General features: G+C 42.9%; 2 protein-coding genes across 13 annotated transcripts in view; one reads left to right on the plus strand and one right to left on the minus strand.

Annotated features, from left to right (window-relative positions):
• The window catches only part of BRCA1 (BRCA1 DNA repair associated), a 55,865-nt gene extending 53,571 nt beyond the window's left edge, over positions 1 to 2,294 (minus strand). For 7 of the 9 annotated variants that reach the window (XM_070483375.1, XM_070483373.1, XM_070483371.1 and 4 more), the window contains exons 1-2: positions 2,097 to 2,235; positions 1,099 to 1,197 (exon numbers count right to left, since the gene is read on the minus strand). In XM_070483375.1, coding sequence (XP_070339476.1) covers positions 1,099 to 1,178 — 80 coding nt within the window. In that variant the 5' untranslated portion in view covers positions 1,179 to 1,197; positions 2,097 to 2,235. Of the gene's footprint in view, positions 1 to 1,098; positions 1,198 to 2,096 lie in introns of all 9 variants that reach the window. The other 2 variants (XM_070483376.1, XM_070483374.1) reach the window with 2 other exon arrangements.
• A 484-nt stretch (positions 2,295 to 2,778) lies between these two features.
• The window catches only part of NBR1 (NBR1 autophagy cargo receptor), a 28,487-nt gene continuing 4,560 nt past the window's right edge, over positions 2,779 to 26,705 (plus strand). The window contains exons 1-21 of one of the 4 annotated variants that reach the window (XM_014833648.3): positions 2,779 to 2,920; positions 7,605 to 7,715; positions 10,570 to 10,632; positions 12,057 to 12,075; positions 12,887 to 12,909; positions 15,498 to 15,692; positions 16,262 to 16,339; positions 16,830 to 17,044; positions 17,547 to 17,714; positions 18,003 to 18,212; positions 18,926 to 19,085; positions 19,179 to 19,469; positions 20,159 to 20,308; positions 21,039 to 21,114; positions 21,645 to 21,755; positions 22,010 to 22,174; positions 22,390 to 22,467; positions 23,589 to 24,009; positions 24,771 to 24,862; positions 25,768 to 25,825; positions 26,557 to 26,665. In XM_014833648.3, the coding sequence (XP_014689134.2) occupies positions 7,614 to 7,715; positions 10,570 to 10,632; positions 12,057 to 12,075; positions 12,887 to 12,909; positions 15,498 to 15,692; positions 16,262 to 16,339; positions 16,830 to 17,044; positions 17,547 to 17,714; positions 18,003 to 18,212; positions 18,926 to 19,085; positions 19,179 to 19,469; positions 20,159 to 20,308; positions 21,039 to 21,114; positions 21,645 to 21,755; positions 22,010 to 22,174; positions 22,390 to 22,467; positions 23,589 to 24,009; positions 24,771 to 24,862; positions 25,768 to 25,825; positions 26,557 to 26,665 (2,784 nt within the window). In that variant the 5' untranslated portion in view covers positions 2,779 to 2,920; positions 7,605 to 7,613. Of the gene's footprint in view, positions 2,921 to 3,138; positions 3,278 to 7,604; positions 7,716 to 10,569; positions 10,633 to 12,056; positions 12,076 to 12,886; positions 12,910 to 15,497; positions 15,693 to 16,261; positions 16,340 to 16,829; positions 17,045 to 17,546; positions 17,715 to 18,002; positions 18,213 to 18,925; positions 19,086 to 19,178; positions 19,470 to 20,158; positions 20,309 to 21,038; positions 21,115 to 21,644; positions 21,756 to 22,009; positions 22,175 to 22,389; positions 22,468 to 23,588; positions 24,010 to 24,770; positions 24,863 to 25,767; positions 25,826 to 26,556; positions 26,666 to 26,705 lie in introns of those variants that run through there. The other 3 variants (XM_014833647.3, XM_014833649.3, XM_014833650.3) reach the window with 3 other exon arrangements.

Raw genomic sequence — 26,705 nt, forward strand, 5'->3', positions numbered from 1 at the left:
CATAAAAGTTCAGAGGCAGCAGAACGTCGCATACCTGAAGAATAGCGAAGAGGCCAGAATGAGCAGAGTAAAGAGAGTAAGAGAGGAGAGATAAGGCAATAATTCTTCTAAACTTCCTTTCCGGCTTTTCACCAAGAGATTCTGAGCTATGGTTTTTAATTGATTTTGTGGATGTAAGATATACCATAGAGATCTAGTGTCTGCTTAGGGTTCATAACCTTTGTTGTGCCATGAACTCCCTTTGGCAGCTAATGAAGCTCATGAACCCCCTTTCCAGAGTAATGATTTTAAATGCATAAAATCAAAAATATGAAATTATATAAGAAACTAATTACAATGAAATACAGTTCTAGCCACAGGCCTCCAAGGGTTAAGAACTCCTGAATACAAGCAAGAGAACTTTCTTGGGTGACGGAAATGTTCTATATCTTGACTGGGTTACACAGATATATATACTTGTCAAAACTCACTGACTTGTACCCTTAAGATCTCTGCATTTCACTGTATGGAAATTATACCTCAATTTAAAAAAACCTTGAATATTCTAGTCCCCTCTTTATTTTATAGAGGAAGAAAACAAAAGGCTCACTCAAAAAGTCAGAAGGACTTGCCAAACGCTTTGATGACTTGCAGTATTCTTATTTAAATATATAGGGTTAGTTTCAGCCAAAGGTTCTCCCAAAGACCTACCCAATCAGAGACACCAATCATTTGTGATTTTATTTTGCCATTGTTAACTATGTCCATTCCAAGTGATCAAGCTGGTTTTAGAGCTGTATGAAAAGCCCACGTGCATTTAATTCAAACCAGATCCCTGCCGCATGGTGGAACCAATCAGGACAGTCTGTGGACTAGGAAAGATAGGGGGCTGTGCGTTTTGAGGCGGTAGAGAGCGAAGGGGAGAGGCAGAGTGGAGAAAAGGGAGTAATTTCCTATATTCCTAAAGCTCTTCAGTTAAGAAAAGCAGCAACTTTAATAGTCTAGTCTTAATACACATTATAACTTTTTCTTCTTACTGTGTGATGTCAATTCTATTCATTTGCATAGGATATAACCATATAAAGAATCTCAAATCAATAAACTCTTCTGTTGACTTACCAGATCGGACACTCTAAGATTTTCTGCATAGCATTGAGAACATTTTGTACTTCTTCAACGCGATCCGCAGATACATCCATGTCTTCCTGTTCCAATAAACTTTAACACATAAACTTCAATATACACATAAATAATTCACTTCAAAAGATTTATGAAAACAACAGCTTAGTTCCATTGTCATTTTCAAATAAGAGAAATGTAAGAGTGGAGTGCTTTAGAATTATAGCAACCACAGAACTAACGAAACAAGCTTTATTTTTAAAAATTCCAAAAGTTGTTTTCTGTAATTAAGACCACATAAATTCTGTTTTTTCAAATATAGCCTCCAAGCCACAGTGGGGTGACTTGACTTGGTGAGTGGTGGCAGCCTCAGATTGCTCCAATTAAAACCAAAATAAACAAAAACAGTGTCAACACCAACCAACGCTCCCCGCCAACCCCCGCCCTTTCCAAGTGTTTCCCACCGGCCTGCACTCATCTCGGGATCCTCCTCAGGCACATCCATGCCAAGAGCATCTGTGACTACTGACGCCCCTCTACTTCCCTCTTGTCCCTTCTCAGGAACGCATATAAATCCAGTTCCTAATGGCTCTCACTCCCACAAAATCCTGTCTCCTCTTCCCAAACCCATTCCTGCTCCCTTTTCTTCCTTGGGGTCCCCTTATCATATACACCAACTTGTCTTTTTATACTATGGTGTCCCCCTCAAGACACATTCCAGTTCCTATCATCAGGATTTCCCCTCGGACACACCCTGGCCCCTCCTCTATCCTCAGTGCCTCCCTGCTCGCGACCCACAATGTACCCCCCTCCCCAGGATTTCCCTAGACTCAACGTCTTAGACTTCTCAGGTTCCATCCTCCGCCCGCCCTTACCCGACGACAGCCGTCTTGGCTCTCCTTCAGGAGCTCCCTCTCCCCTATTTTCTCAACACTTATTTCCCGTCTGTCCCCCAGAGCGCCCCTTGCGCCCCCCTCCCTTCCCTAGGGCTCTCTCACCTTTACCCAGAGCAAAGCGTCCAGGCTTCCCGGCCTCAGAGGCCCAGCTACCTGAAAAACCTCCCAAGACCGTCCTCAGTCCAGAAAGCCTCAGCGCGCTCACGCCGCGCAGTCGCAGTTTCAACTTATCCGTAATTCCCGCGCTTTTCTGTTGCCACGGAAACCGGCCGCCACCACTGAACGAGAGCCTCTCAGAATGCGGGATCAAAACACGTTACCGAAGGGCGGGGCAGAAAGAGCAGAAAGTCTCTCGGGGCTCCCTATTGGTCATCCAGTCCTCCCCGCGTTACGTAATTAGAAAGAGACGGAAGCAAAAGAATTCTCCCGGAGTTTTCCATTAAGCGCCCACCTCCCTCAAGTTGCGGCTTATTACGTCATAGTGATTGCTGGCCTAGGGTCGGAATCGCTACCTGAGGCCGGAATGTGAGCGCAAGATAGTGCCTAAAACAGTCGCAAGAAGAGGCCCGTTCCCTCACCCTTTCCGCCGCAATGGAAGTCTCCAGTTTAGGTAAATAAAAGGATTGTGGGGGAAAAAACTACGATTTCCAGCATGCATTGCGGATCAAAGGGCCTTCGCCACAGAGCTCCTTGGAAACTGTAGTCATATGGAGAGGAGCTCCCCACACCGGAAGTGGGCACGATTCTCACGGCAACCAAGTTGATAAATTGAAGAGCTTCATGCGCTTGTCCACATCAACAGATATGGATTGGAGTGTAATGTTTTCGTATCTTGAGAGCGGAGAATAGGCTAAAGAACCAACAAGTCCTAGGAAGACTACAATTCCCATCCAGCCCTGGGAGTCTCGGGAAAGTCGTCTTCTAAGGTCAGTGACCTAAGGGAACACAGTGGGCGGCCGATTTACTCGGGAAGGGGAAATCGACACCGGCCCACGGCTGCGCACTCGTGGTTCCGCCCCTCTGCCCCAGTGTTTGTTTTTGTTGTGCGGGTCAGCCTGCTCTTGCCCCGCCCCCGCCAGTGCATCCTCGACCAATTAATGGGGGTGATAGTTTTGAGGGACAAGTAGTAAGAGCCAATCATCTTGGCGGAAACTCAAGACACAGGGGACTAGGCCCTGACTCTGTCCGCCATGATAGATTCACCCCGAAGGGGTAGCAGCAGAGCGGGCAGCGAACGGTCCTAGCACTGGTCTCCGGCGGCGCCCCCCGGGGGCGGGAAGCTGGTAAGGAAGCAGCTGCGGTTACCTAGGGGTGGGGTCACGTCGCCCTCAGAGGGCTTGGGGAAGTTCAACTGAGGGCTCCTGCAAAGAAGAAGGGAGACTTTTTCGTGTCTGGGCGCAGCCGATCTTTTCAGTGACCGGTTGAGAGAGCCGTTCATGTTCTTAGGGACCGAGGGGGCGGATACTGCCGGAGGCATGGAGCGTCCGTGGCTCAGAACGGCCGGCTTCTGCTTATGGAAGGCCGAGACTCCTCGGCACAAAGAGGGCCTAGGCAAAGAAAAGGGAAGCGAGTCCTCCGGAGGTGGTTAACACTGTCCTGGGGACATGGAGTGTTAGGAAACGATACCTGGAAGACTAGGATGAAGTCTGCTAGAAAGAAAAAATGACGCTACCCACACAGCCTCACCCCATCCGCCTGCGCTTTTTGAGAACCTCGTAAGGAAGTCTCCTTGGTCAGGGACCTCTCGTATTGGAAAGGCAACGTTTTTCCTTTTTGTCAAACACCCAGCTTTCAGATCACACATTTTAACGCCTGGATAGCTTGTACAGGCCGCTGGTGGAAACAGTAAGTAATCAAAGCTCAGGTTCCCAGATCAGCTTCATTAAAGGGACTTTTGATATCCTGAAAAAATCGACATAGACGAAAAGTTGACTTGTGCTAAGCAAAAGTGAGTAATGACATGAACTTATAATAGTTTCAGTTATGAAAGCTGAAGGCCTAAGCTCTAGCTGCCTGCCTCTACTGGCTTTAAACCCACAGGGACAGATGGCGCTGACCATACTTTGGCGTTTCCACAAGTTCAAGATTAATACTCTTGGTGAAAGAATTTTCACATATAAACCAAACAAAAGTAGGCCATTCTTTATGGAGACCTGGATATGGTCCAGCTAAGCTAGAATCCCCCACTTCCTCTTCTCTCCTCAGCTGACCGTGTACTCAATACATTAAACTAATTTCCATTTGTGTAATTTGAGAAAAGAGAAGGAAGATTGGTTTTCTTCTGGACTCTCAAAAGTGTGGAAGTGGGTTTCTCAGAAGTTGAAAAGTGTGAATGTGTTTCAGAATACCCACTTTTGGCAGACTGAATCAGTCACTTCATTTCCATCAGTTTTTGCTCAAGATTCTGGGAAGTTGACAGGAATTCTGTGCAAATTCTAAAGACCTCAAGAATTGAATTCCAAGTGAGTGAATACTCCATGTCAACAGGATTGGTGCTAGAAACTGTTATTATTTTGGTGGTGCACTTGGCTCTAGGTGGAAACAAAGAATGGAAAAAGGGGGACGGATAATTGTCTTTGGATTTAAAAAAATCTGTGATCCTCAGAGAGTTCAAGCTCCTTTTTAACGACAGTCTGTTTTTTTTGTTTCACAGAGCAGTGCATTATACAGTGGAAAAGAGGACTATTTTAGTTTCTAAATACCAATTATAATTTTATATTGAGTGATATTTTCAAAGAACTTGCACGCACTTTTTTAAAAAATTTTTTGGTGAGGAAGATTAGATTGGCCCTGAGCTAACATCTGTTGCCAGTCCTCCTCTATTTTGTATGTGGGATGCTGCCACAGCATGGCGTGATGAGGGCTGGACTTGCACACACATTGTTATTTGATCCTTATGATAACATTGTGATGTAGGCAAAGCAGAGAGATTAGACCTGTTTTACAGATTAAGAAACTGAAGCTCAGAGGTTGAATGACTTGCTCACAGTTAAATGGCTAGTAATGTGCCAGAGCTGTGTCTGGAACCCAACTCTTCTAAACTCTTGTGCTCCTTCCCCCATTAAACTCTAAACTCCTCGGGGTTTTTTTTCCAACTTGTGGTTTTATTGATTCTATTGTTTTTGTTTTTGTTTGAGGAAGATTAGCCCTGAGCTAACATCTGCTGCCAATCCTCCTCTTTTTGCTGAGGAAGACTGGCCCTGAGCTAACATCCGTGCCCATCTTTTTCTACTTTATATATGGGACACCCACCACAGCGTGGCGTGCCAAGCGGTGCCATGTCCGCACCGGGATCTGAACCGCAAACCCAGGGCCACAGAAGGGAGCGTGTGAATTTAACTGCTGTGCCACTGGGCCGGCCCCTAAATTCCTCGGATTTAATCTTGTTCATCTCCTGTCTCCTGTGCCTGAGAGCAGAGCAGAATGTGGCTATTTGTAGATGCTTATTAAAGATTTGTTGATGGATATATTTAAAAGCTGACCTTTTTCATCACAACTTACGTTTAAATTTAAACAAAATATTTTTTCATAAAGTCAGAGAAACCAGCTTAACCCATTGGTAAACAAAATCCTTAATTAAAAACAACTAACTGACCAGAATGGACGTTCAGTTAAGGAATTGTTAACTTCTTAGGCATGATAATGGTATCATGGTTATGTTTTCTAAAATTTTACCTTTTAAAGGTACAGACTCAATTTTATGGATGAAATGATGGCCGTCTGTTTTGATAATCCAGTAGGGAAGGAGTTTTGCTGTAGCAAGATTAGTCCTGAGTTGATGATAATTGTGGAAGATAGTTGATGGGTCCATCCATAGGAGTTCGTTGTATATGAACCTCTCAATCTCTCTTTTGTGTAAGTTTAGCTTTTCCCATAATAATGTTTTTAATTAGATTACTGTAGTTCAATTAAAACATTGACTACGGTCAATCCATATGGGGGGCTTTGGGGGATGCAGGGGTATGGATGAAATGAGGGTAGCCTTGAGTTGATTGTTGTAGTTAGATGTTCATTACTGTCCACTTTTGTGTATGAAATTCTCCCTAAAAGAAAAAAGACTACAGAAAAAAACACATAAACTTGGATGAAGGATGTTGAATGCTACCCCTGTGTAGTTTCTTGGCTAGTGTTTCCACCTGTAAATTGTTAAAATTGATCTAGTAGAGAACCTGGGTTGCTCAATTTCAGAAAAGGCTGCTTTTCTAAGAAAAATATGGAATGTTGCTTTCAGGTTATAAGAATGTCCCTGAGGGGGCTGGCCCCTGGTGGAATGGCTCAAGTTCCACATGTGGCCCAGAGTTCGGATCCTGGGTGTGGACCTATACCATTCATCAGCCATGCTGTGGAGGCATCCGACATACAAAAAAGTAGAGGAAGCTTGGCACAGATGTTAGCTCACATCTTCCTCAAGCACAAAAAGAGGAGGATTGGCAACGAATGTTAGCTCAGGGTGCATCTTCCTCATAGGAAAAAAAAATGTCCCTGAAGGTAGAAAGCTAATGTGTCTTGTTCATCTTGGTATCCTGCTATTAGCAGATATTCAGTAGGTATCTGTTTGATTAACTAATCATTATAAAGTTCCATAAAATCCTAAAGGGTTTTATAAATGTTAGATGATTTCTGTGGGTGTGGTGAAAATTTACATTCTCTCAGCAAACATTAACAAATTCGTTTTACTTTTTTATTTTTCCTCCTTCTACCTAAAGCCCCCCAGTACATAGTTGTATATTTTAGTTGTGGGTCCTTCTAGCTGTGGCATGTGGGACGCTGCCTCAGCATGGCTTGATGAATGGTGCAAGGTCCCCACCAAGGATCCAAACCGGTGAAACCTTAGGCTGCCAAAACAGAGTGCACAAACTTAACCACTCCACCATAGAGCCAGCCCCTACAGATTTGTTTTAACTGCCCATTAGATTATAAATAGCAGAAGAGCAGGGACATTATCTTCTCATTCATTGCCGTGTCCTCCTAACCTAGCCCATAATAGGTCCTCACGAATATTTGTTGATTGAATGTTTATGCAATTTTTTTTTAAAGATTCTATTTTTCCTTTTTCTCCCCAAAGTCCCCCTGTACATAGTTGTGTGTTTTTAGTTGTGCGTCCTTCTAGTTGTGGCATGTGGGATGCTGCCTCAGCATGGCTTGATGAGCAGTGCCATGTCCACGCCCAGGATTCGAACTGGTGAAACCCTGGGCCACCAAAGCGAAGAGCTTGAACTTAACCACTTGGCCACGGGGCCAGTCCCAGCAATTTTTTTTAAATTATTCCTTTTAATATTTCCAATTTTCTGTTTCATTTTATTTTATTTTAATTTTTTTGAGGAAGATTAGCCCTGAGCTAACTACTGCCAATCCTCCTCTTTTTGCTGAGGAAGACTGGCCCTGAGCTGCCCATCTTCCTTCACTTCATATGTGGGATGCCTACCATAGCATGGCTTTGGCCAAGTGGTGCCGTGTCCACACCCAAGATCCGAACCGGCGAACCCCAGGCTGCCAAGAAGCGGAACTGGTGAACTTAACCTCTGCACTACCAGGCCGGCCCCTGTTTATGCAATTTATAGAACCGTTTCTGATGTGTTTTCTCTCTCTCACCCATCCTCTCAACTCTAGCCCCGCAGGATGGAACCACAGGTTACTCTAAATGTGACTTTTAAAAATGAACCTCAAAGCTTTCTGGTTTCTCATCCAGAAAATACAACTTGGGCTGATGTCGAAGCTATGGTGAGTGTTACTTTGTTTTGTTTCTCCATCTTTCAAGCATATTTTTTCCAAAGGTAGCTATTTTTTAGCAGTGTTGTTTCATAGCAGTAAAATCTGTCATATTTACTGTTTCTGGGTCTTTTGGAAAATTACTATTTTTTTATTTTTTGCTGAGGAAGATTTGCTCTGAGCTAACATCTCTGCCGGTCTTCCTCTATTTTTTTGTGTGTGGGATGCCTCCACAGTGTGGCTTGTGAGTGGAGTAGGTCTGTACCTGGGATCCAAACCAGCAAACCTGGGCCTCCAAAGTGGAGCATGCAGAACTTTAGCCACTCATCCGTGGGGCCGGGCCCTGGAAAATTATTTTTGGCAAGGGTTCAGTATTCATATAGGAGATGTGCCCTGGTAAAGGGAACAAACAAATAAATTCCTTTTGAAGAGTTTAGAAAAGTGAATTCATTTTTTTAGGTGAGATAGGACTTAGAAAACCTGTTAATTTTAGAAACAGTCTGAGGAATGAATTGGTGTGGGCCCCACCCTAACCAGGCCCCAGGGGAATGTTCTCTTGCCTGAGAGCAGGTAGGTTGCTGTGGTTTGTGAACCACCAAGGATATAACTTGTGTTTTGCAAGAGCTGATTGATTGCTTTTATTGCTAGGTCAGAGGTTAAGTATCTCAGAGTTGGAAAAAAAAGAACCCCAGGTGCTTAGACAGCAGCTCATCCGTTCCTTTTTGTCGTTGTTGCTAATGCTTTTCCTCCTCTTGGTTTGCCCTTTGTACTTTTCTGGTTTTGTTTGGTTTGCAGTAGTGAATGTTTTACTTGCTGTGTGGCTGTCTAGCTAGCAAAACCCTTTGGTAAAAATCTACTTTTACCTCATTGATAAAAACCTACTTTTATCTGATTATGTGTTATGGTAACTATAAAGGAAAAGAAATGGCGTAGAGACCTCAAAAGATGATCTGATATAGTCCTGTCTTCCAGCAAATCTTTCTTTATACTGTCATAGACAGATGGTTATCCAGAAAGTTGCGTCTTTCTTGTCAAATGATCTGAAAATCAATCACAGTTATCTTTCTTTTCCTAGGAGTTAAATGAGCTGACAGCTTGTCTTTTTTCTTTATTGTAAATTTTAAATTATAAATGTGTAATACACACTCATTATAAGAAGTGAAACAGTCCAAAAATATATTAAAAAATATTAATATCCCTCTACTCCTGCCTCCCTCCATCCACTATTCCCACCTCTTGAGGGTAACCCATGTTAACAGCCCTGTATGTACTTACTCACATTTTCCATGTTCATACAGATATCATATTATAAACGTTATTCTGCAGCTTGCTTTTTTAACCCAACAGTATATTATAGGTGTAATTCTCACTGGATAGATAAGGATCCAAGCCTTTTTTTTTTTTTTTTAAAGATTGGCACCTGAGCTAACATTTGTTGCCAGTCTTCTTTTTTTTCCTCTTCTTCTCTCCAAAGCCTCCCAGTACATAGTTGTGTATTCTAGTTATAGGTCCTTCTGGTTGTGCTATGTGAAACATCACCGCAGCATGGCTTGATGAGCGGTGCCATGTCCGCACCCAGGATCCGAACCCGCAAGACCCTGGGCCGCCTAATTGGAGAGCGCAAACTTAACCGCTCGGCCACGGCCACGGGGCCAGCCCCAGGCTCATTCTTTTTAAAGCTATAGATTTTCTACAGTATTATTGGTATTGTTGTACCATAATTTAATCATCTCCTATTAAAAGATTGTTTCTAGTTTTATTTTAATTGAGACGTAGTTGACATATAACATATTAGTTTCAGGTGTACAACATAATGATTCTGTATTTGCTTATGTTGTGAAATGATCACCACAATAAGTCTAGTTAACATCCATCAGCACATAGTTACAATTTTTTTTCTTTCTTATGATGAGAACTTTTGAGATCCACTCTCTTAGCAGCTTTCAAATATACAGTACAGTATTATTAAATATAGTCACCATGTTGTACGTTACATCCCTAGGACTTACTTATTTTATAACTTTGTACCTTTTGAACACCTTCACCCATTCCACCCAGCTTCTGACCCCTGCCTCTGGCAACCATCAATGTGTTCTCTGTATCCTGAGTTCATTGTTTGTTGGTTTGTTTTTAAGATTCCACATGTAAGTGAGATCATACAGTATTTATCTTTCTCTGATTTATTTCATTTCACTTAACATAATGCCCTCAAGGTCAAAAGAGGGTTTTTTTACCATTATAAAATACTACAGGAGATATCTCTTTGTATATATAACTTATGATGCACTGTTCTATAGATAAAGTTTCTCAAAGAGAGATTAATGAGTCACAAGGCATGTGATTTTAAATTTTAATAGATACTGCCAGGTGCTTTGCAGAGCACTTGTAGCACCTCACAGAAATATATGACAATGCCCTGAATTTTTAACAACATAGGATGTTATGGCTTTAAAATGTTTTTGCCGTTCTGTTGAGATGACATGTCATTGCTTTAATTTGCATTGTTCTGACTGCCATTAAGGTTGAACATCTTTTCATATATTTGTTAGACGTATCTGATTTCTTCTTCTATGAAATTTCTTTACATTTTTGCCCACTTTGACCTGGGTTGTTAAGCTTATGATTAGTAGTTTTGCAGATGCTCTTTGTGTATTGCAGATATTAACCCTTCATCTGTTATGAGTTGCAAATATTTTTCCCAGTCTATCTTTTGACTTTGTTTATGGTGGGCTTTTCCTGTTACCATATAAAATGCTTAATTTTTATGTAGTGAAATAGTCTCTTCCTTTCTTTTATGACTTCTGGGTTTCTGTTACACCTGCCTGTTTGATATCTTGATCTTATAATGTGTACATTTCATTTGCAGGTAAAAGTTTTATTTGATCTGAACACTATTCAAATAAAATACCTGGATGAGGAAAATGAAGAGGTAAAGTATATTATGATACCCATAGCCAGGTATCCCATATAGGGATCTTATTTCTCAAGAGCAATGTAGGCCTTGAAAAGTTCAGAGTAGTGTTTCTCTCATGAGGAAGACTAGCCCTGAGCTAACATCTGCTGCCAGTCTTCCTCTGTTTTGCTGAGGAAGACTGGCCCTGAGCTAACATCTGTGCCCATCTTCCTCTACTTTATATGTGGTACGCCCACCACAGCATGGCTTGCCAAGCCGTGCCATGTCCGCACCCGGGATCCAAACTGGCGAATCCCAGGCTGCCGAAGCAGAACGTGCAAACTTAACTGCTGCGCTACCGGGCCAGCCCCTGAAAGATAACTTCTAAAACTATATAGTGATCTTCTTTTTCTTTTATATAGGATTATCTGACTATTTAAGTTTTTAATTTTTTTTAAGATTTTATTTTTCCTTTTTCTCCCCAAAGCCCCCCAGTACATAGTTGCATATATATTTTAGTTGTGAGTCCTTCTAGCTGTGGTACATGGGACGTTGCCTCAGCATGGCTTGATGAGCAGTGCCATGACCATGCCCAGGATTTGACCCAGCGAAACCCTGGGCTGCCGAAACGGAGCGTGTGAACCTAACCATTCAGCCATGGGGCTGGCCCCCTAATTCTTTTTTTTAAATCATCCCTTTCGCCCTGGTCTCTTCCCCCTTCCTCTCTGGTGACCACCAATCCAGTCTTTCTATGTCATTGTTTGTTGTTTTTATCTTCTACTTATGAGTGAGATCATATAGTATTCGACTTTTCCCCTCTAACTTATTTCATGTAGCAAAATACCCTCAAGGTCCATCCATGTTGTCACAAATGGACGGATTTCATCATTTCCTATGGCTGAATAGTATTCCATTGTGTATATATACCACATCTTGTTTATCTGTTCGTCCCTTGATGGGCACCTAGGTTGCTTCCATATAGAGTGATCTTTAGTTCAAATATATCACAAGCTGCCATTTAGTTTATAATAAAAATAATAATGGCAAACCTTTATTGGGTGGTTACAGTGTGTCAGACTAACAACAATACTATGTGTTAAGTACATTATTATCATCTGTTTTACCCACGAGGAAACTGAGGCACAGAGAGGTTAAGTAACTTCCCCAAAGGCACAAAAGCTTAGAAGTAGTAGAGTAGTGGTTCAGTCCATACCCTCTGGCTCCTGAGCCCACGCTCCTAACCACTTATTATGCTGCCTCTTCATGTACCTGAAATAAAGGAGGCTGTAGTAGTTAAGCAATAAAATTCCTTAATTATTATTCATAACTAGTTTATGATACTGGAAAAGCTGAACCCATGACCTGAGATTTTGCGTCTGTCCTGTGAGGCTGGTCCTAGTAACAGAAATGCTCAATTGCTGAGAGGTTTATAATTCACTGTTGCTTTTTTCCTTTTCTAGGTATCCATCAACAGTCAAGGTAAGTCCTGAGAGAACCTATTCAGCTTTATTTGAAAACCTTACTCTATTCATGGGTGTATGCATTTCCATTTACTCAACTCTTGTTGCGATATTCATTTTAGAATAGAATTTGGTATACAATAAATTGACGTTGCACTCACTCATCCATGGACCTTAGTTACATAGCACGTTTTTATTTTATAGCAGTTTTTTGTATATAGGTTGGTGCCTTTCATTGGACCCTAAGGACAGCTTTAATGGGAGGTTCTCTTATGTTTAAGGCTAATCATCTGAAAATATGCCTCCCAGTTCAAGACATATAACTTGTTCTCCTGGTGGTTGCATTTGTCCCTGAACTGTTATGTATGTTAATGTCAACTTATAAACAGGTGGTATTCCAGGAGCTTATTTGTAAGATGGTTGGTTGTTCAGAGCTTGGAGTGCATTTTCGTGCAGGAACAATGTTATATTTGAAGGTTAGGTTCCCAGGCTAGCCCCTAAAAGCTTATGTTAACCAGCTGAAATGACAGTGTTATCACTATCCATGATCTCCCTTGAGTACTGAGCTTTGCTAAGCCTAGCGTGAGGGGCTGGGTTGAGGTTTCATAACTAGAAGGCTCCAGTAGCACAGAGAGAGGGTTTAACGGGGAGAATTAATCTGTAAATAGCTTCTGTCTGCAGTGGGATGAGAAGGGAGTTTGTCAGCAGATAGGCTGTTGATGTATAAAGATTGTGAACTACGAATTCTTAAAAATAATGATTGACTGTATTTAATAGAATCTTTTGGGCTGGTGAAGAAATATCACAGTGTGTATTTTTTGTCGTTTTAGGAGAGTATGAAGAAGCGCTTAAGGTAATGTTTATTTCATCTTACTTTCAAATAATTTTTAAAATATTTATTGACTAAAACTTGAACCTGAATTGCATTAGCCATGGGGAGAAAGTAATGAGTATAAACACAGCAAAACCTATTTCTAGGGAGATCTTGATGAGTTGGGCATACCACTCAGCAAAAGGCAGCTCCTAATATAAAGAAAGGTTCTTTCCAGTTATTGTCCCATCTCATTGCTAGTCTTGGTGCCATCATCCTAGCATTTAAAAATACAAAGAACTCTCTGGAATGATGCTTCCTGGTTTACATTTTTCATCTCCTTCCTTTACCTTATTCCCCTATAGAATGTTACAGTACAGTATGGGAGAATTTTAAGTGTAAACCATCCAGTTACAAACCATCTCTTGTTTGTCAGTGATGAATTAGAGCATTCCTTGAGGCCACTTCTTTAACGTGTACCAAACTATCCTTTCATTACCACTTTTGTTATTAAAATGTTTCTTTAAAGTTTGACTATCCTTTATGAACTTCTAGTCCAAGACTAAGTTATTTTCCATGATCACTTTTGGTCTAGGGAAGGAAAGGCAAGATTTTTTAAATCACAAGCTGGATTTACTGTTTTTGGTTTCTGATCAAAATTGTTGTTCTGGGTGCCACTTGTTTCAGCAGTTTAGCCAGTGTCGTCTTGGTTTTTGCTCAGAAATCCTTGTTTACCAGCTAGTCTCTTGATTTTGGACATTCAGGCCCTTTCCTGGTTTCTCTTAGTGAGATGCCCTTCTCTGTTAATAATTTCTCATGCTTCGTAATTTCCCTCTGCTCCAGTTTTCATGTGGTCTCCTGTTTCCTCTTTGCTTTTATGCTGTTCTAACATGCTGTCCCCCCCACACCCCTTCACCCTTGTCCAACTCAGTGCCTTTTCGCTTTCCCTGTTCTCCCAAAGCTACAGTAATTTCACTGAAAAAGTCTTCTAAGATCTTCAGAATTCTTCTGCCTTTCCTACAGCCTCTATTAGTTTACCTATTCAGTCAGAAATCTCGGGCCTCAGGAGCCTAGAGTTTCAAGTCTATCTTGCCCCAGGAAGCAAGGCTTTTTATACATTCTTTAATGTAGTACCATATAATACTTAAGATTCCGTGTTTACGTTTTGACACATTTTATTATAGCCATTTCATGAGCAATTTTCTCCACAGACTCTACCAAACATTTTATGAAAAGCTTCTTGGTTTGTGGTCTCCAATAGGGATTGGCAAACTATAGCCAGTGGGCTGGCCATATGTTTTTATGAATAAAGTTTTATTGGAACACAGCCACACCCATTCATTACTATTGTCTGTGGCTGTTTTTGTGCTACAACAGCAGAGTTGAGTAGTTGTGACAGAAACTGTATGGCCTGCAAGCCTAAAATATTCTGTGACCCTTTAAGAAAGTTTGCTGATCCCTAATCTAAAATAATAGGCTTCAGACTTTTTGGTCATGGAACGCTATTTTTAAATGGAATTTTAAGAAGTCTAATATGGGGCTGGCCCAGTGGCATGGCAGTTAAGTTCGCACATTCCACTTCAGTGGCCTGGGGTTCACTGGTTCAGATTCCGGGTGTGGACATGGCACCACTTGGCAAGCCATGCTGTGGTAGGCGTCCCACACGTAAAGTGGAGGAAGATGGGCACAGATGTTAGCTCAGGGCTATCTTCCTCAAAAAAAAAAAAAAAGCCTAATATGTAAAAATAGATGAAAGGAAAACAGTTCTTGTCACTGGGTCACAAGGAGGGTAGCTAGAACCCCATGGACTTGACCCCTAATCTCTTCTTGGACACTGGCGTTCCTTTGTGGAACCTCAAATGCCCCTTGAAGTAGAGTTTTTTGTTTTTGTTTTTTTAAGATTTTATTTATTTTATTTTTTATTTTTCCTTCTATCCAAAGCCCTCCAGTACATAGTTGTGTATTTTAGTTGTGATCCTTCTAGTTGTGGCATGTGGGATGCTGCCTCAGCATGGCTTGATGAACAGTGCCCTGTCCACACCCAGGATCCAAACCGGTGAAACCCTGGGCCGCTGAAGTGGAGTGTGCGAACCTAACCACTCAGCCATGGGGCCAGCCCCTGAAGTAGACTTTTCTAAATAGAATTTTTAAGAAGATGCTCTTCAGAAAGAGGTGACCAATTAGGAGGCATCTTTCCAAAATACTATTCTTAGTGGAAAAGTAAACGCTTAAGTATAGGACATAGCTTTAGGTTTCTTGGGTTCTGGTAGTCTGGGATTAACTTTTTCTGAAAAATTGAAATCAGAATCCATAAGTGGAATCCTACATAAAAAACAGTTAAACAGAAAAGTGGTAACCCAGTTAATGAAAACATCTCACCTAGTAAAGTGCTACACTAAAATCCTCCTTTCCCCGATTTTAATAAAACCATTCCTAGTTAATATTCTTGGCAAAGAAACAGCAGGTTGAGTATTAACGTGGTATATGTTGTTTGATTTAATAAAATAAACATAAATTCTGATATTTTCCAGCATAATTCACCACACCTCTTCTGTTTAGGTGTCTTTGAAATTTCATTTGGGAAAGGAGAGTCACACAGTATGTTTTTATTTCATAATACATGCTCTCAGATGGCACTTAAGCAGGGGAACCAACTGCAGATGCAAGTTCATGAAGGCTGCGGCATTGATGATGAAGCCTCGCCCCCAGTTGTAGCAGAACAACGACCAGTTGTGAGGGCAGGGAAGAAGCCACTTGCACATTATTCTTCACTCGTACGAGTCTTGGGATCAGACATGAAGACCCCAGAGGAGCCTACAGCACAAGTATGAAGGGAATGGCCCTGTCTCTACAATTTTTCTAACCTTATGTCTCATTGTCTGTGGTCTGAGATTTGAGTATTCATCAAAGATTTGGGAGTTGTTATCTGGCTTTTTGAACTGGTAACTTAACTGTGGTTACTTTTGGAGAGGGGACAAAAAGGCTGACATAGAGACTTTGTTTTCCTTTTATACTCATTCATACTTTTTTTTGAGGGGGAGGATTAGCCCTGAACTTACATCTGCTGTCAATCCTCCTCTTTTTGCTGAGGAAGACTGGCCCTGAGCTAACATCCATGCCCATCTTCCTCTACTTTATATGTGGGACGCCTACCACAGCATGGCTTGCCAAGCAGTGCCATGTCCACACCCGGGATCTGAACCAGTGAACCCCGGGCCGCCAAAGCGGAACGTGCGCACTTAACTGCTGCACCACCGGGCAGGCCCCCCCCCCCATTTTTTTTTTAACCATGTATTTATATTATTTGACAAAAGGACCCTCTAATATGTTTCAGGAAAATTATTTTAAATAGAAAAAGCATAACCTTCAAGACCTTGGTTGTATTCTCTTGCAGCAGTGTCCACTTGCTCCATGTGATGCAGACCAACCTCAAGACAAGCCCCCAGACTGGTTCACCAGCTACCTGGAGACAGTGAGTATTCTCTGTGGCTTGGGTTATAGCAGCACTGTTAGCCCAGGTGGAATGTGGAAGAAATAGAAAGCTGCACCTGGATGGCTGCTGTCTCTGGTGTAGGTAACTGAAGAGTGGCAGCTAATAATTTCCAAATTAGAGCAGTTCCAGTCAAGGAAGTTCCTGACTTTTGCAATGATGTACCAGTAAAAGAGGGAGTTTAATTCTAAGGATGTAAGGGAAAGGGACAAATCTCTCTGCTTGAGAAGGAAAAAGTTAGAAATTTACTCCTCAAAAGGATTTCTTGTTATTTTCTTTGAACCAGTTTAGCTGTGGAAGGAATAGACCTTCCTTCGCCGCGTTTCTGTCCATTTGTTCAGTAGCTGTCAGCTATTTATTACGTTCTTCTGTTGTACCAGAGACTGTGAGGCTTCAGCTCTATTTGATATCTTTGTGCCTTTTCCAGTAGTGGAGCTCAGGGGGTTTTTTCCTCTTTTCCTCTCCATTCTAGTTCAGAGAGCAAGTGGTTAAAGAAACAGTGGAAAAGCTTGAACAGAAATTACATGAGAAGCTTGTCCTCCAGAACCCATCCTTGGGCTCCTGTCCCTCAGAAGTCTCAATGCCTACTTCAGAGGAAATGCTGTTTTTGCCAGAAAACCAGTTCAACTGGCATATTGCTTGTAGCAGCTGCCAAAGGAGGCTCGTTGGTGTGCGCTACCAGTGCAGGTAAGCAGTAGCGTGGGAATGAAGAGCTGTTCGTAGACCTTAGAGCAGGCCTTCTTGGCATTCTGGGTAGGTAAAGGGAAAGTGGGTGTTCTCTGTCTCTGAGCATCAGACATAGCAGCTCTGGATTGGAAACAAGCCGCTCTTAACTCACAAGAAAAAATTACTATTTGATGGATAACTATTCAGATTGTTGTGTTCATGTATACGTTTGAATTAACAGAGCCAGACAAAATTATGTTTCCTAAAATAAAATTAGATCACCAAGGATTGTCTCCATGTTGTTCCACATGCTTTCATGTCTTGCCTCCTCCCATATTGCCCTTTGAAATAGACATAGGTTAAGTGTTATTATCCTCATCTTATTAATGAGGAAAATTGAGACGTGGCATGGTCGGGTGCCTTGTTCAGGTTACCACCTAGCTGGTAATAGAGCAAATAGGGAAGTCTGCTCTCATATCTCCCTACCTCAGGTACTCCCACTGTGCCATTCTTTTCCCCATAGCCTATGCCCATCCTACAATATCTGTGAAGATTGTGAATCGGGGCCATATGCCCATGACTCCAACCATGTCCTGCTGAAGTTGCGGAGACCTGTCGCAGGTTCCTCTGAACCGTTTTGTCACTCAAGGTTCTCTACTCCTCGTCTTCCTGCTGCTCTGGAACAAGCCAGGTAAAAGCATGTATACATGGGATGCTTGTTCTCTGGTTGGCTTCTTGGTTCTCATGACAGGGCGTGAATCACAAAAGTGCAAAGCCTCTTTAGTTCCTGCTCATTCCGCTTAACGTGCAATGATGAGGACAGTAATCCAAAGCTGATGAAGTAGAAGTGAGAACTATAGAAAGAAGTTAAGAAGCTAAACTAGAGGCTAACACTGATGGAGACTACAGGTGGCTCAAAATAGCTTCTAGATTTGTTTGTAAGGCTAATTTTTTAAGACTTTGATTTGTTATCTCACAGGCTCCAGAAACAGGTTGACAAGAACTTTCTTAAAGCAGAAAAGCAAAGGTTGCGAGCTGAGAAGAAACAACGTAAAGCAGAGGTCAAGGAACTTAAAAAGCAGCTTAAACTCCATAGGAAGATTCATCTGTGGAATTCGATCCATGGACTCCAGAGCCCCAAGTCTCCTTTGGGTCGACCTGAGAGCCTGCTGCAGTCTAACACCCTAATGTAAGCCCAGGGCCAGGGTGGGAGCCAAGCCCTCAAAACCTGGAACTTCATCCTGTCCTATTGATTGGCAGCTGCTAACACTCACACTTCCCATTCTGTGATCCTAGTGTTTTGTTTATTCGTTTGTTTCTCTTTTTTTCACTGAGGAAGATTCGCCCTAAGCTAACATCCACTGCCAATCTTCCTCTTTTGGTATGTGAGCTGCCGCCACAGCATGGCCACTGACAGATAAGTGATGTGGGTCGGTGCCCAGGAACCAAACCTGGGCCACCGAAGTGGAGCATGCCGAACTTAACCACTAGGCCACTGTGGCTGGCCCTGATCCAAGTGTTCTTAAAGAGTGTTTGGTAGTTACTTCTGACCCTTGCTTTGTTGCCTTCTTCAGAAAGATGGAAACCAGTCAAGTTCAGAACTGGGTGGTATGAGCTCTCTTCACTTGAGTCAGTCTGGATTTGAAGCAAAAAGAGCAGATGTTTTAAGAGCCTGACTCCCAAGTTGTTTTATTTATGGACTCTTTTAGTTATCCTCCATAATGGCTTTTTAGCTCAGGAGTCAGATCTGTCCTCTGTTTTTACAAAATGTTTATTAGTAGTGTTTTTAAGGCAAATGCATTAGTACATCCTCAGGAGTCCCAATCAGTCTTCAAACCACAGTGTTGGATATTCAGAAGCCATTACACCCAACAGCAAGTAAGTATCTGAATTTCTGTTCAGGCTCCCTTTGCAGCCCTGTGCCACAGTTATGCCAACCCTCAGTGCAGCATTTGTGGATGAGAATTTGCCTGATGGGACTCACCTTCAGCCAGGAACCAAGTTTATCAAACACTGGAGGATGAAAAATACAGGAAATGTAAAGTGGAGTGCAGACACAAAGGTACTTTTTCCCACAAACTGTAAAGATGAAGTGATTTGAAGTGGCAGAGTGCTCAGCTGACAACTTACTTTCTCTTGTCACTGTTCTTTTCAGCTCAAGTTCATGTGGGGAAACCTGACTTTGGCTTCTGCAGAAAAGAAGGATGTTTTGGTTCCCTGCCTAAAGGCCGGCCATGTGGGAGTTGTGTCTGTGGAGTTCATTGCCCCAGCCTTGGAAGGAACATACACTTCCCACTGGCGTCTTTCTCACAAAGGCCAACAGTTTGGGCCTCGGGTCTGGTGCAGCATCATAGTGGATCCTTTCCCCTCTACAGAGAGCCCTGATAACATTGAAAAGGGTGCGATCAGCTCAAGCAAAGCTGATGATCTCACCTGCCAGCAAGAGGTGAGCATTGGAAAGGGTGACTGAAACTAAGAGAGTCCACTCACAGCTGATCATCCTCCCAGAAATTCTCCCAGAAATCTGGAAAGTCTTGCTTCTCCCCCCCAACACATCGATAGGCTGATATGGGGCCTAGTGCTTAGGGGCTGGTTTGCGTGTCCTTAGCATCTTGGTGTAAGCGTCCCTGAATGCTTTTATATCTCTCTGGGATGATGACCAGCCCCTTTGCTACACGAGGGAAAGCAGGGTGGCCTGGCCTGGCCTGTGGAACTGCTGGACTGATGGCCTTGCTTCTCAACATTCATGTCCCCTGTATATCTCTTATGTGTGTTCCCTAAATACTAATGAAGTCTTGCCCTGGTTGTTACTTGCTGCACACTTTTTTTAGTCAACTTCCCTGTATTAGTGAGGCGCTTTTTTAGAATGTTGACTGCTTACCCAATGTTAATGTCCTGGTTTTGACTTTTATTACTGTGGTAATCTAAGTTGTTGTTAGAGGAAGCTAGGCGAAGGGGGTAATGGGAACTCTACCATTTTCGCAACTTTTCTGTAAGTCTAAAATTATATCAAAACCAAAAGTTTTAAAATATGTAGTGGTGCAGCAATGTTTTTGTTCTATAGGAGGCAGTTGTCAGCTTGCCTTTGAGTTCTGTTGAGGGCTTAAAATTTGTCCCAATGGTTTGTCTCTACAGGAAGCTCTTCTTCTGGCTAAAGAAGAAATTCAGCGTGGTGAAGCAACTGAGCCGACCGAAGGGACAGAAACTGGCATCCCACAGAAGACAAAACATGTTGCCAGCGAGAGGGAGCTCTACATCCCATCCGTGGACCTTCTCACTGCCCAGGTGGGAAATCGAGCACTTAGAGGGGCAGGGGACAGAGAACGTTGGGAAGAGTTCTTACCTTATTGAAGAGAAAGTGGTATAGACATCGGTGTTGCCTAGGAAGTTAGAGAAATGCTCACTTTTAAACCAGTCAGATGCATTTAAAGCCCAGGAGATCATCTGTGGAAGCAAGTTTCTAAACTAAATGTTTCCTCATTGAACTGAGAACTCGATCTCGTGCTTCCCCACAACTTCCCTATAGTTGCCTCTTCATTTCTGCAATCTGGTTCACGTCCACCCCCACTGCATTTTGTCTTTTTCCTGATATTTGCTTATTTGAATGTCTAGTTCCCATTTAACTCTTTTTGTCTTCACTCAACTGGGGTGAGGCCTGAATTTGAACAGAGCTGAATCTAGGATGATGAGGAACTTAATGGCCTGCAAGTCCCAGCAAGACAAAACATGGGGGACTGGCCCTGTGGCCGAGTGGTTAAGTTTGTGCGCTCCGCTTCGGCAGCCCAGGGTTTCACCGGTTCGGATCCTGGGCCGAGGACATGGCACCGCTCATCAAGCCATGCTGAGGCGACGTCCCACATGCCACAGCTAGATGGACCCACAACTAAAAATATGCAACTATGTACTCAAGGGGCTTTGGAGAGAAACAGGAAAAAAATAAAATCTTTAAAAAAGACAAAACATGGCTTCAGCGTGCACCGCAGGTAGCCTAACATTGCCTTTTTTTTTTTTACAGGACCTGCTGTCCTTTGAGCTGTTGGATATAAACATTGTCCAAGAGTTGGAGAGAGTACCCCATAATACTCCTGTGGGTAAGAATGTCACTCAGCCCACCTTGTTTGTTTCATCAACAGGCACAAAAGGACTGCAGCCTAGACTGTGGTGGTTAGTATTTTATTCTGAGGAGATAGATGGCAAAGGTTGCTCCACAATGTGATATTAAGACTGCATCCATAGGTCTATTTTCCTTCTTTTCCCTGTTGTCTGTCAGAGGCAACAATACAAGTTTGTGCAAGGCTTCCCCACCGTAAAGGGACCCTCTTCTCCATTTTTCTCTGGACAGGTGTATCCCTTTGTTCCTTTACACTCATGATTCTGTGTCTTGGCCATGGCCTTCCAGGCCAAACAACTTTTCATGATCCTTCCTGTGTTGATTGATCTGTCCAAGATACTTTGCACCTAATGTTCTGGAGAATTTCTTTACAACAAGGCTTGAAGCACACCTGGGTTTATTTTAGGCCTCCAGGAGGCAAGAAGCCTGTGAGCTGCTGCTTCTGGACACTACCTGTTGCTGATGGGGTGCTTTTTCTTGGTTGATGGTTCTCCTGTCTTCATTCTCCAGATATGACTCCCTGCATGTCTCCTCTGCCACATGACAGTCCTTTAATAGAGAAGCCAGGCTTGGGGCAGATACAGGAAGAGAGTGAAGGGCCAAGATTTAAAGCACTTCCTGGTAAGGGGTTAAATATTTGTGAAGTATTTGCATCCTCCCCTTCCATACCACACCCTGGTTGTACACTACCCTTTACTAACCTTACCTTAGCGTGTGAATAGGTTTTCTGTAGTATCTCATTTTTTGAAGTTTCCTCACTTTCACAGGGCACAGATAGCAGCTATTCTTTGGCATAGTATCAGCATGGGGACATAACTGGAGAAAGCTCCTCAACACTTTAAACAGTAAGTGCAGACAAGGTTCGTGTCTTTCAGGTTCCACAGCATCAGTGAAGAGGAGGGCTGAGAACATTGCTTCAGTGGAGGAAGCAGAAGATGACCTGAGTGGAACCCAGTTCGTGTGTGAGACTGTAATCCGATCCCTTACCTTGGATGCTGCCCCAGATCACAACCCACCTTGCAGACAGAAGTCCCTGCACAGTGAGTGTCCCTGAATTCCCCCACCTAGCAGGGTGTGCCAGAATTGTGATTGCCAGCTCAAACAGGTGGAAGTGCTCCTCTTTCCTGAGAGTGGAGGGCAGGTGATCTTTGTTAGAATTCAGATCATGGTTATTTCTTTAGTCCCTCCGTACTCTATTTTAATTCTAGCATCAGGAGCAGAGCAGCCACCATAACTCCCTTGTGCACTTCCTCAGGGGCGGAATTACAGCTGCACGCCACAGAGGAACAGCAGCCGGTGGTGCTGCCTGGATTCTGCAGTAAGGAGTCTACGGGTAAGTTGACAGAGCTTCTCAATAGAGACCGCCATCGGCAGCTGAGTTGTCTCCTTTCTCCAAGGGCAATAGTCCAGGAAATGGTGGGCAGAAGCAGGAGTTCCAAACTAAGTTTCTTACAGTGAAATTCTGCTGTAATGAAGTTCTTTATACAGAAATTTCTAGCTATTAGGTAGAACCAATACCATGTATTTCAAGAACTATCCAAAAATTCAATTTCTAGTGCATCAAAATAATATGGGGGAAATCTCTTATATTTATTATAATGAAATTTGACCTATTTAAATATGACTTGTCTCACTTTTAAAATATACACATATATATTTATTTTTTCACATTTGTGTACAAATGCATAACAAAGTCTGGAGTGACTTACACCAAAATGTTCACAGTAGTTATGTCTGATAGGATTTTAAGTACATTTTTTATTTCCTTTTTTTCCCTCTCATCCATGTTTGGCCAATTTTCTACTGTGACTCCTCACTACTGTGCAAGGAAGAGGTGGAAAGTAGCATAGTACTGCAGCACTCACCACCTAACATTTTCTCTTTGTGCAGCACTGTTAGCTAGAATATCAGTTTTAATTTGAACCCTGTCTCAGTATATTAACCATCACATGAAGAGGAAAAGGGGTGGGGCCTCCTTGTTTTACAATTCATAGTGCTTCTCAGAAGCCTGGATGTTTCTGCTACCTTGTTTTTTTTTGGTGAGGAAGATTTGCCCTGAGCTAACACCTGTGCCAATCTTCCTCTATTTTTTGTGTGTGGGATGCCACCACAGCATGGCTTGATGAGCAGTGTGTAGGTCTGCACCCGGGATCTGAACCCATGAACCACAGGCCACTGAAGTGGAGCACACGAACTCAACCACTCCACCACTGGGCCGGCCCCTCTGCCTACTTTGTTTTTGTGTGCTTCAGTTCTAGCCAGCTTTGCACAGACTTCAAGAGACTTAGAATATGGCCATGACTATGGGTTCAGCAGCAGCCCTTCCCTCTGATTTGTCCCTCTCCTCTGGCTTTCATAATTGTAGCTCATGACCCACAAGGCTTTACTGAGTAAGGGTAGCACCAGGGGCTGCTTTTAGCTTATACCTTAAAATTGGTTGCTTTCATCCTTCAGTGAAATTTGCCTCGCCTGGAGAGGGACCACTTGGAGATGAGAGGGAGGAGATTGTCCATATTGCTGAGGAAGAAACTGTCGTGGAGGAGGAGGAGGATGAGCTCAAAGATGAAGTTCAGAGTCAGTCATCTGCTTCTTCAGAGGATTACATCATCATCCTGCCTGAGTGCTTTGACACCAGCCGCCCCCTGGGGGACTCCATGTACAGCTCTGCGCTCTCACAGCCAGGCCTGGAGCAAGGGGCTGAAGGCGAGCCTGGGGTTGAGGCTGGGCACGAACCAGTCGAGGCTGGGGAGAGACGCCCTGGAGAGGAGAACCAGCTGCAAGGGCACAGCATCAATGACATCCTCATGACCTCGCAGACTCTGGACACAGTACCCCTAACCCCAGAGGTGGTGGGGCCTCCACTACAGCTGCCCAGGTACCATCCACAGCCCTCTCAGCTGGTCTGTTCTTCAGAAATACAATAAAGAGAGGAATCAACTTGATCTCAAAACCTGTTTTCTTGTCAGCAAGGGAAGAGACTATTTCCCATAGTAAAGTCTGAATTTAGATGAATAGAAGTTGAACTTCCCATTATTTATGAATTCTGGATTTAAAGAAATACTTGTTTTAGTTAACCTTAATTATCTAATATAATCTGTCTACCTAAGTTTTGATCATTGAGAGCCAGTTTTTAAATACAACATCAGGACCTTCCCTCCCTGTTCTATTAATTCATGGGAAGTCAGTAAAAACTCATTCTCCTATTAACTCAAGCAGAGTATAATTAGGAAGTTTAATCCATTATGGGAAAAAATATAAAACCAGATAGAAATTATTTTTGATTCTCTACTAGATCTGTCTCTGTCATTTCTCTCTCATAGTGTGGAAAATAGCAGAGCCTTCACCATACTTTAAACCTTCTCCCAGGGAACTAGATGTTTCCCTTTATCAGCACCCCTTGATGTGGGGGTAAGTAACAATGCTGAAGCCAGTTTTTGTAGCTTGACTGTGGCTGAAGAGGAAAACCAGAAGTAGAATGAGCCCTTCTCACCTGGTCCCTAAATTCAAACATGTGATTTGGATCAGAAATGTGAAGCCTCTGTAGAGAATTTGGCACTGCCATGCTGTGTTTTCTATTTCCCCGCCGATCCATAGGTTCCTTTTCAACTTACTTTCAATGTTATGTCTTTCTGAAAGGAGCCCTCCTTGTGCACAGCATCATGGTTCCCCAGGAGTGGATGTACCAGTTACCATGCCAGAAGTTTCTTCAGTCCCTGATCAGATCAGAGGTAACGACCAGCCTCTCTTTTTCTATGCTCCTTTCTAATGGAAACCAGTTATAAACAGGCACTCTATCTTTGTGATTCTTGGCAGTTTTTAGAAACTTGCCCTTTCACTCACTCTCTACTCTTCCCTCATACTCTTTTTGCTATTCTCTAGGTTAATATTTATTTATTTTATTTATTTATTTATTTTCCTTTTCTCTCCCCAAAGCCCCTTGGTATACATAGTTTTATATTCTAGCTGTGGGTCCTTCTAGTTGTGGCATGTGGGATGCCACCTCAGCATGGCCTGATGAGCGGTGCCATGTCCGTGCCCAGGATCTGAACCAGCGAAACCCTGGGCTGCCACAGCAGAGTGCACAAACTTAACCACTCGGCCACGGGGCTGGTCCCTAGGTTAATATTTATTAAATGAGACCTCATAGAGGTCGGCATTGTGCTGTAGTGGAAAGAACACAGGCTTTGGAGCTGGACCAGCGTGGGTTCCAGCTCCAGCTTTCCTCCCTGTGTGAGCTTGCAGTGAGTCCGCAGGTTTATAACACCTGCAGGTCTGTTTCCTTAGCTACAAAATAAGGCGAATAGCACCTTCAAGTTATGAGTATACCCTCAAAGTCACTTCCCACTCTTCCTCAAAAAACAAAACCTAAAAGTACTTAAGAACTAATAAATCAGGGTGATAGGATTATAGAGTTAACTTTTCTGATTCAATAAATAGTCACCTTGCATTGCATTCTGGACAGTTTTTCCTTATCACTTACTTAAACTACCTACAAAATTTCCCAACTATTAAAAAAAAGACTTTAAACACTGTAATCAGATTGCCACTTGCCTCAAAAATAGCCTTGCTGTGAGTTAGGAAAGTCTAGGCGCTTACGGATGCTGTATCTAACCAACAGCTCTTTTGCTTTTAGAGCCCAGAGGCTCATCAGGACTTGTAAACAGCAGACAGAAGAGCTATGACCACTCAAGGTAACTGGACCTTGTGCAGCCTCTTCTTCAGAAGCAGATGGATATCCTAGTATTGCTTCTGCTTAAATGAGCCTCTCAGAGCATGTGCCACTTCCAGAGAACAGAGGAGAGCCGTCATTCCTTCTTGTTCCTATTTCTCCTAAAGCTTGTGAGCAACACTGAACAGAGGGCCAAAGTTGATGTTTAAGTGTTCACATTCCAAACCAGAAAGAAGTGCGTTCAAATTCAACTCACCCTTAGTACCAGAGGAGAAGGCAGGAAGGTCAAGCCCACTAAGTGCATCTTAGGAACTTTTTCTTAGACACATCCGCCTCTCTGCTCCCAGCCATCTCAGAGCTCTGTCAAGGTGGGCTTCCTCCTACAGTGTCCAGAAAATCACATTTCCTTTGGGAGATGTTTTCCTCTGAGATAATAATCGTGGAGCAGATAGACTGCCAATCCCCCACTGTGCCCTTGACCACATGAATTTTCAGCTGGGACTGAAAGCTGGCATGCTAACCTGAGTGGTGTCTTCTCTGCAATGCCCATATCTTGCAGCACTAGAGCTGGCCCTACTTCAAACCAAGATTTCTAGCTGTAAAACTGATATGAAAACAGTCACATTCTCTTTTTATATCTGACTTTTTTCTCGAGGAAATCTCATTTTCTTTCACAGATTAGAGCCCAGATTGTCTTGTAGGAAAATAATGGTTTATGTTTCTTTAGGAAGATAATTTGGTTTTCCTCCACAGGTTCCACCACCATGGGAGCGGCATTGCGGGAGGACTGGTGAAGGGGGCTTTGTCTGTTGCTGCCTCTGCGTATAAGGCCTTGTTTGCTGGGCCACCAGTCACTACACAGGTGAGTGTATGTTTTATTTTCCTGAACCAAATCCAAGTCA

This window comes from Equus asinus, chromosome 13 (assembly GCF_041296235.1).
Source record: "Equus asinus isolate D_3611 breed Donkey chromosome 13, EquAss-T2T_v2, whole genome shotgun sequence".
In the NCBI taxonomy this organism is placed as follows: domain Eukaryota; kingdom Metazoa; phylum Chordata; class Mammalia; order Perissodactyla; family Equidae; genus Equus; species Equus asinus.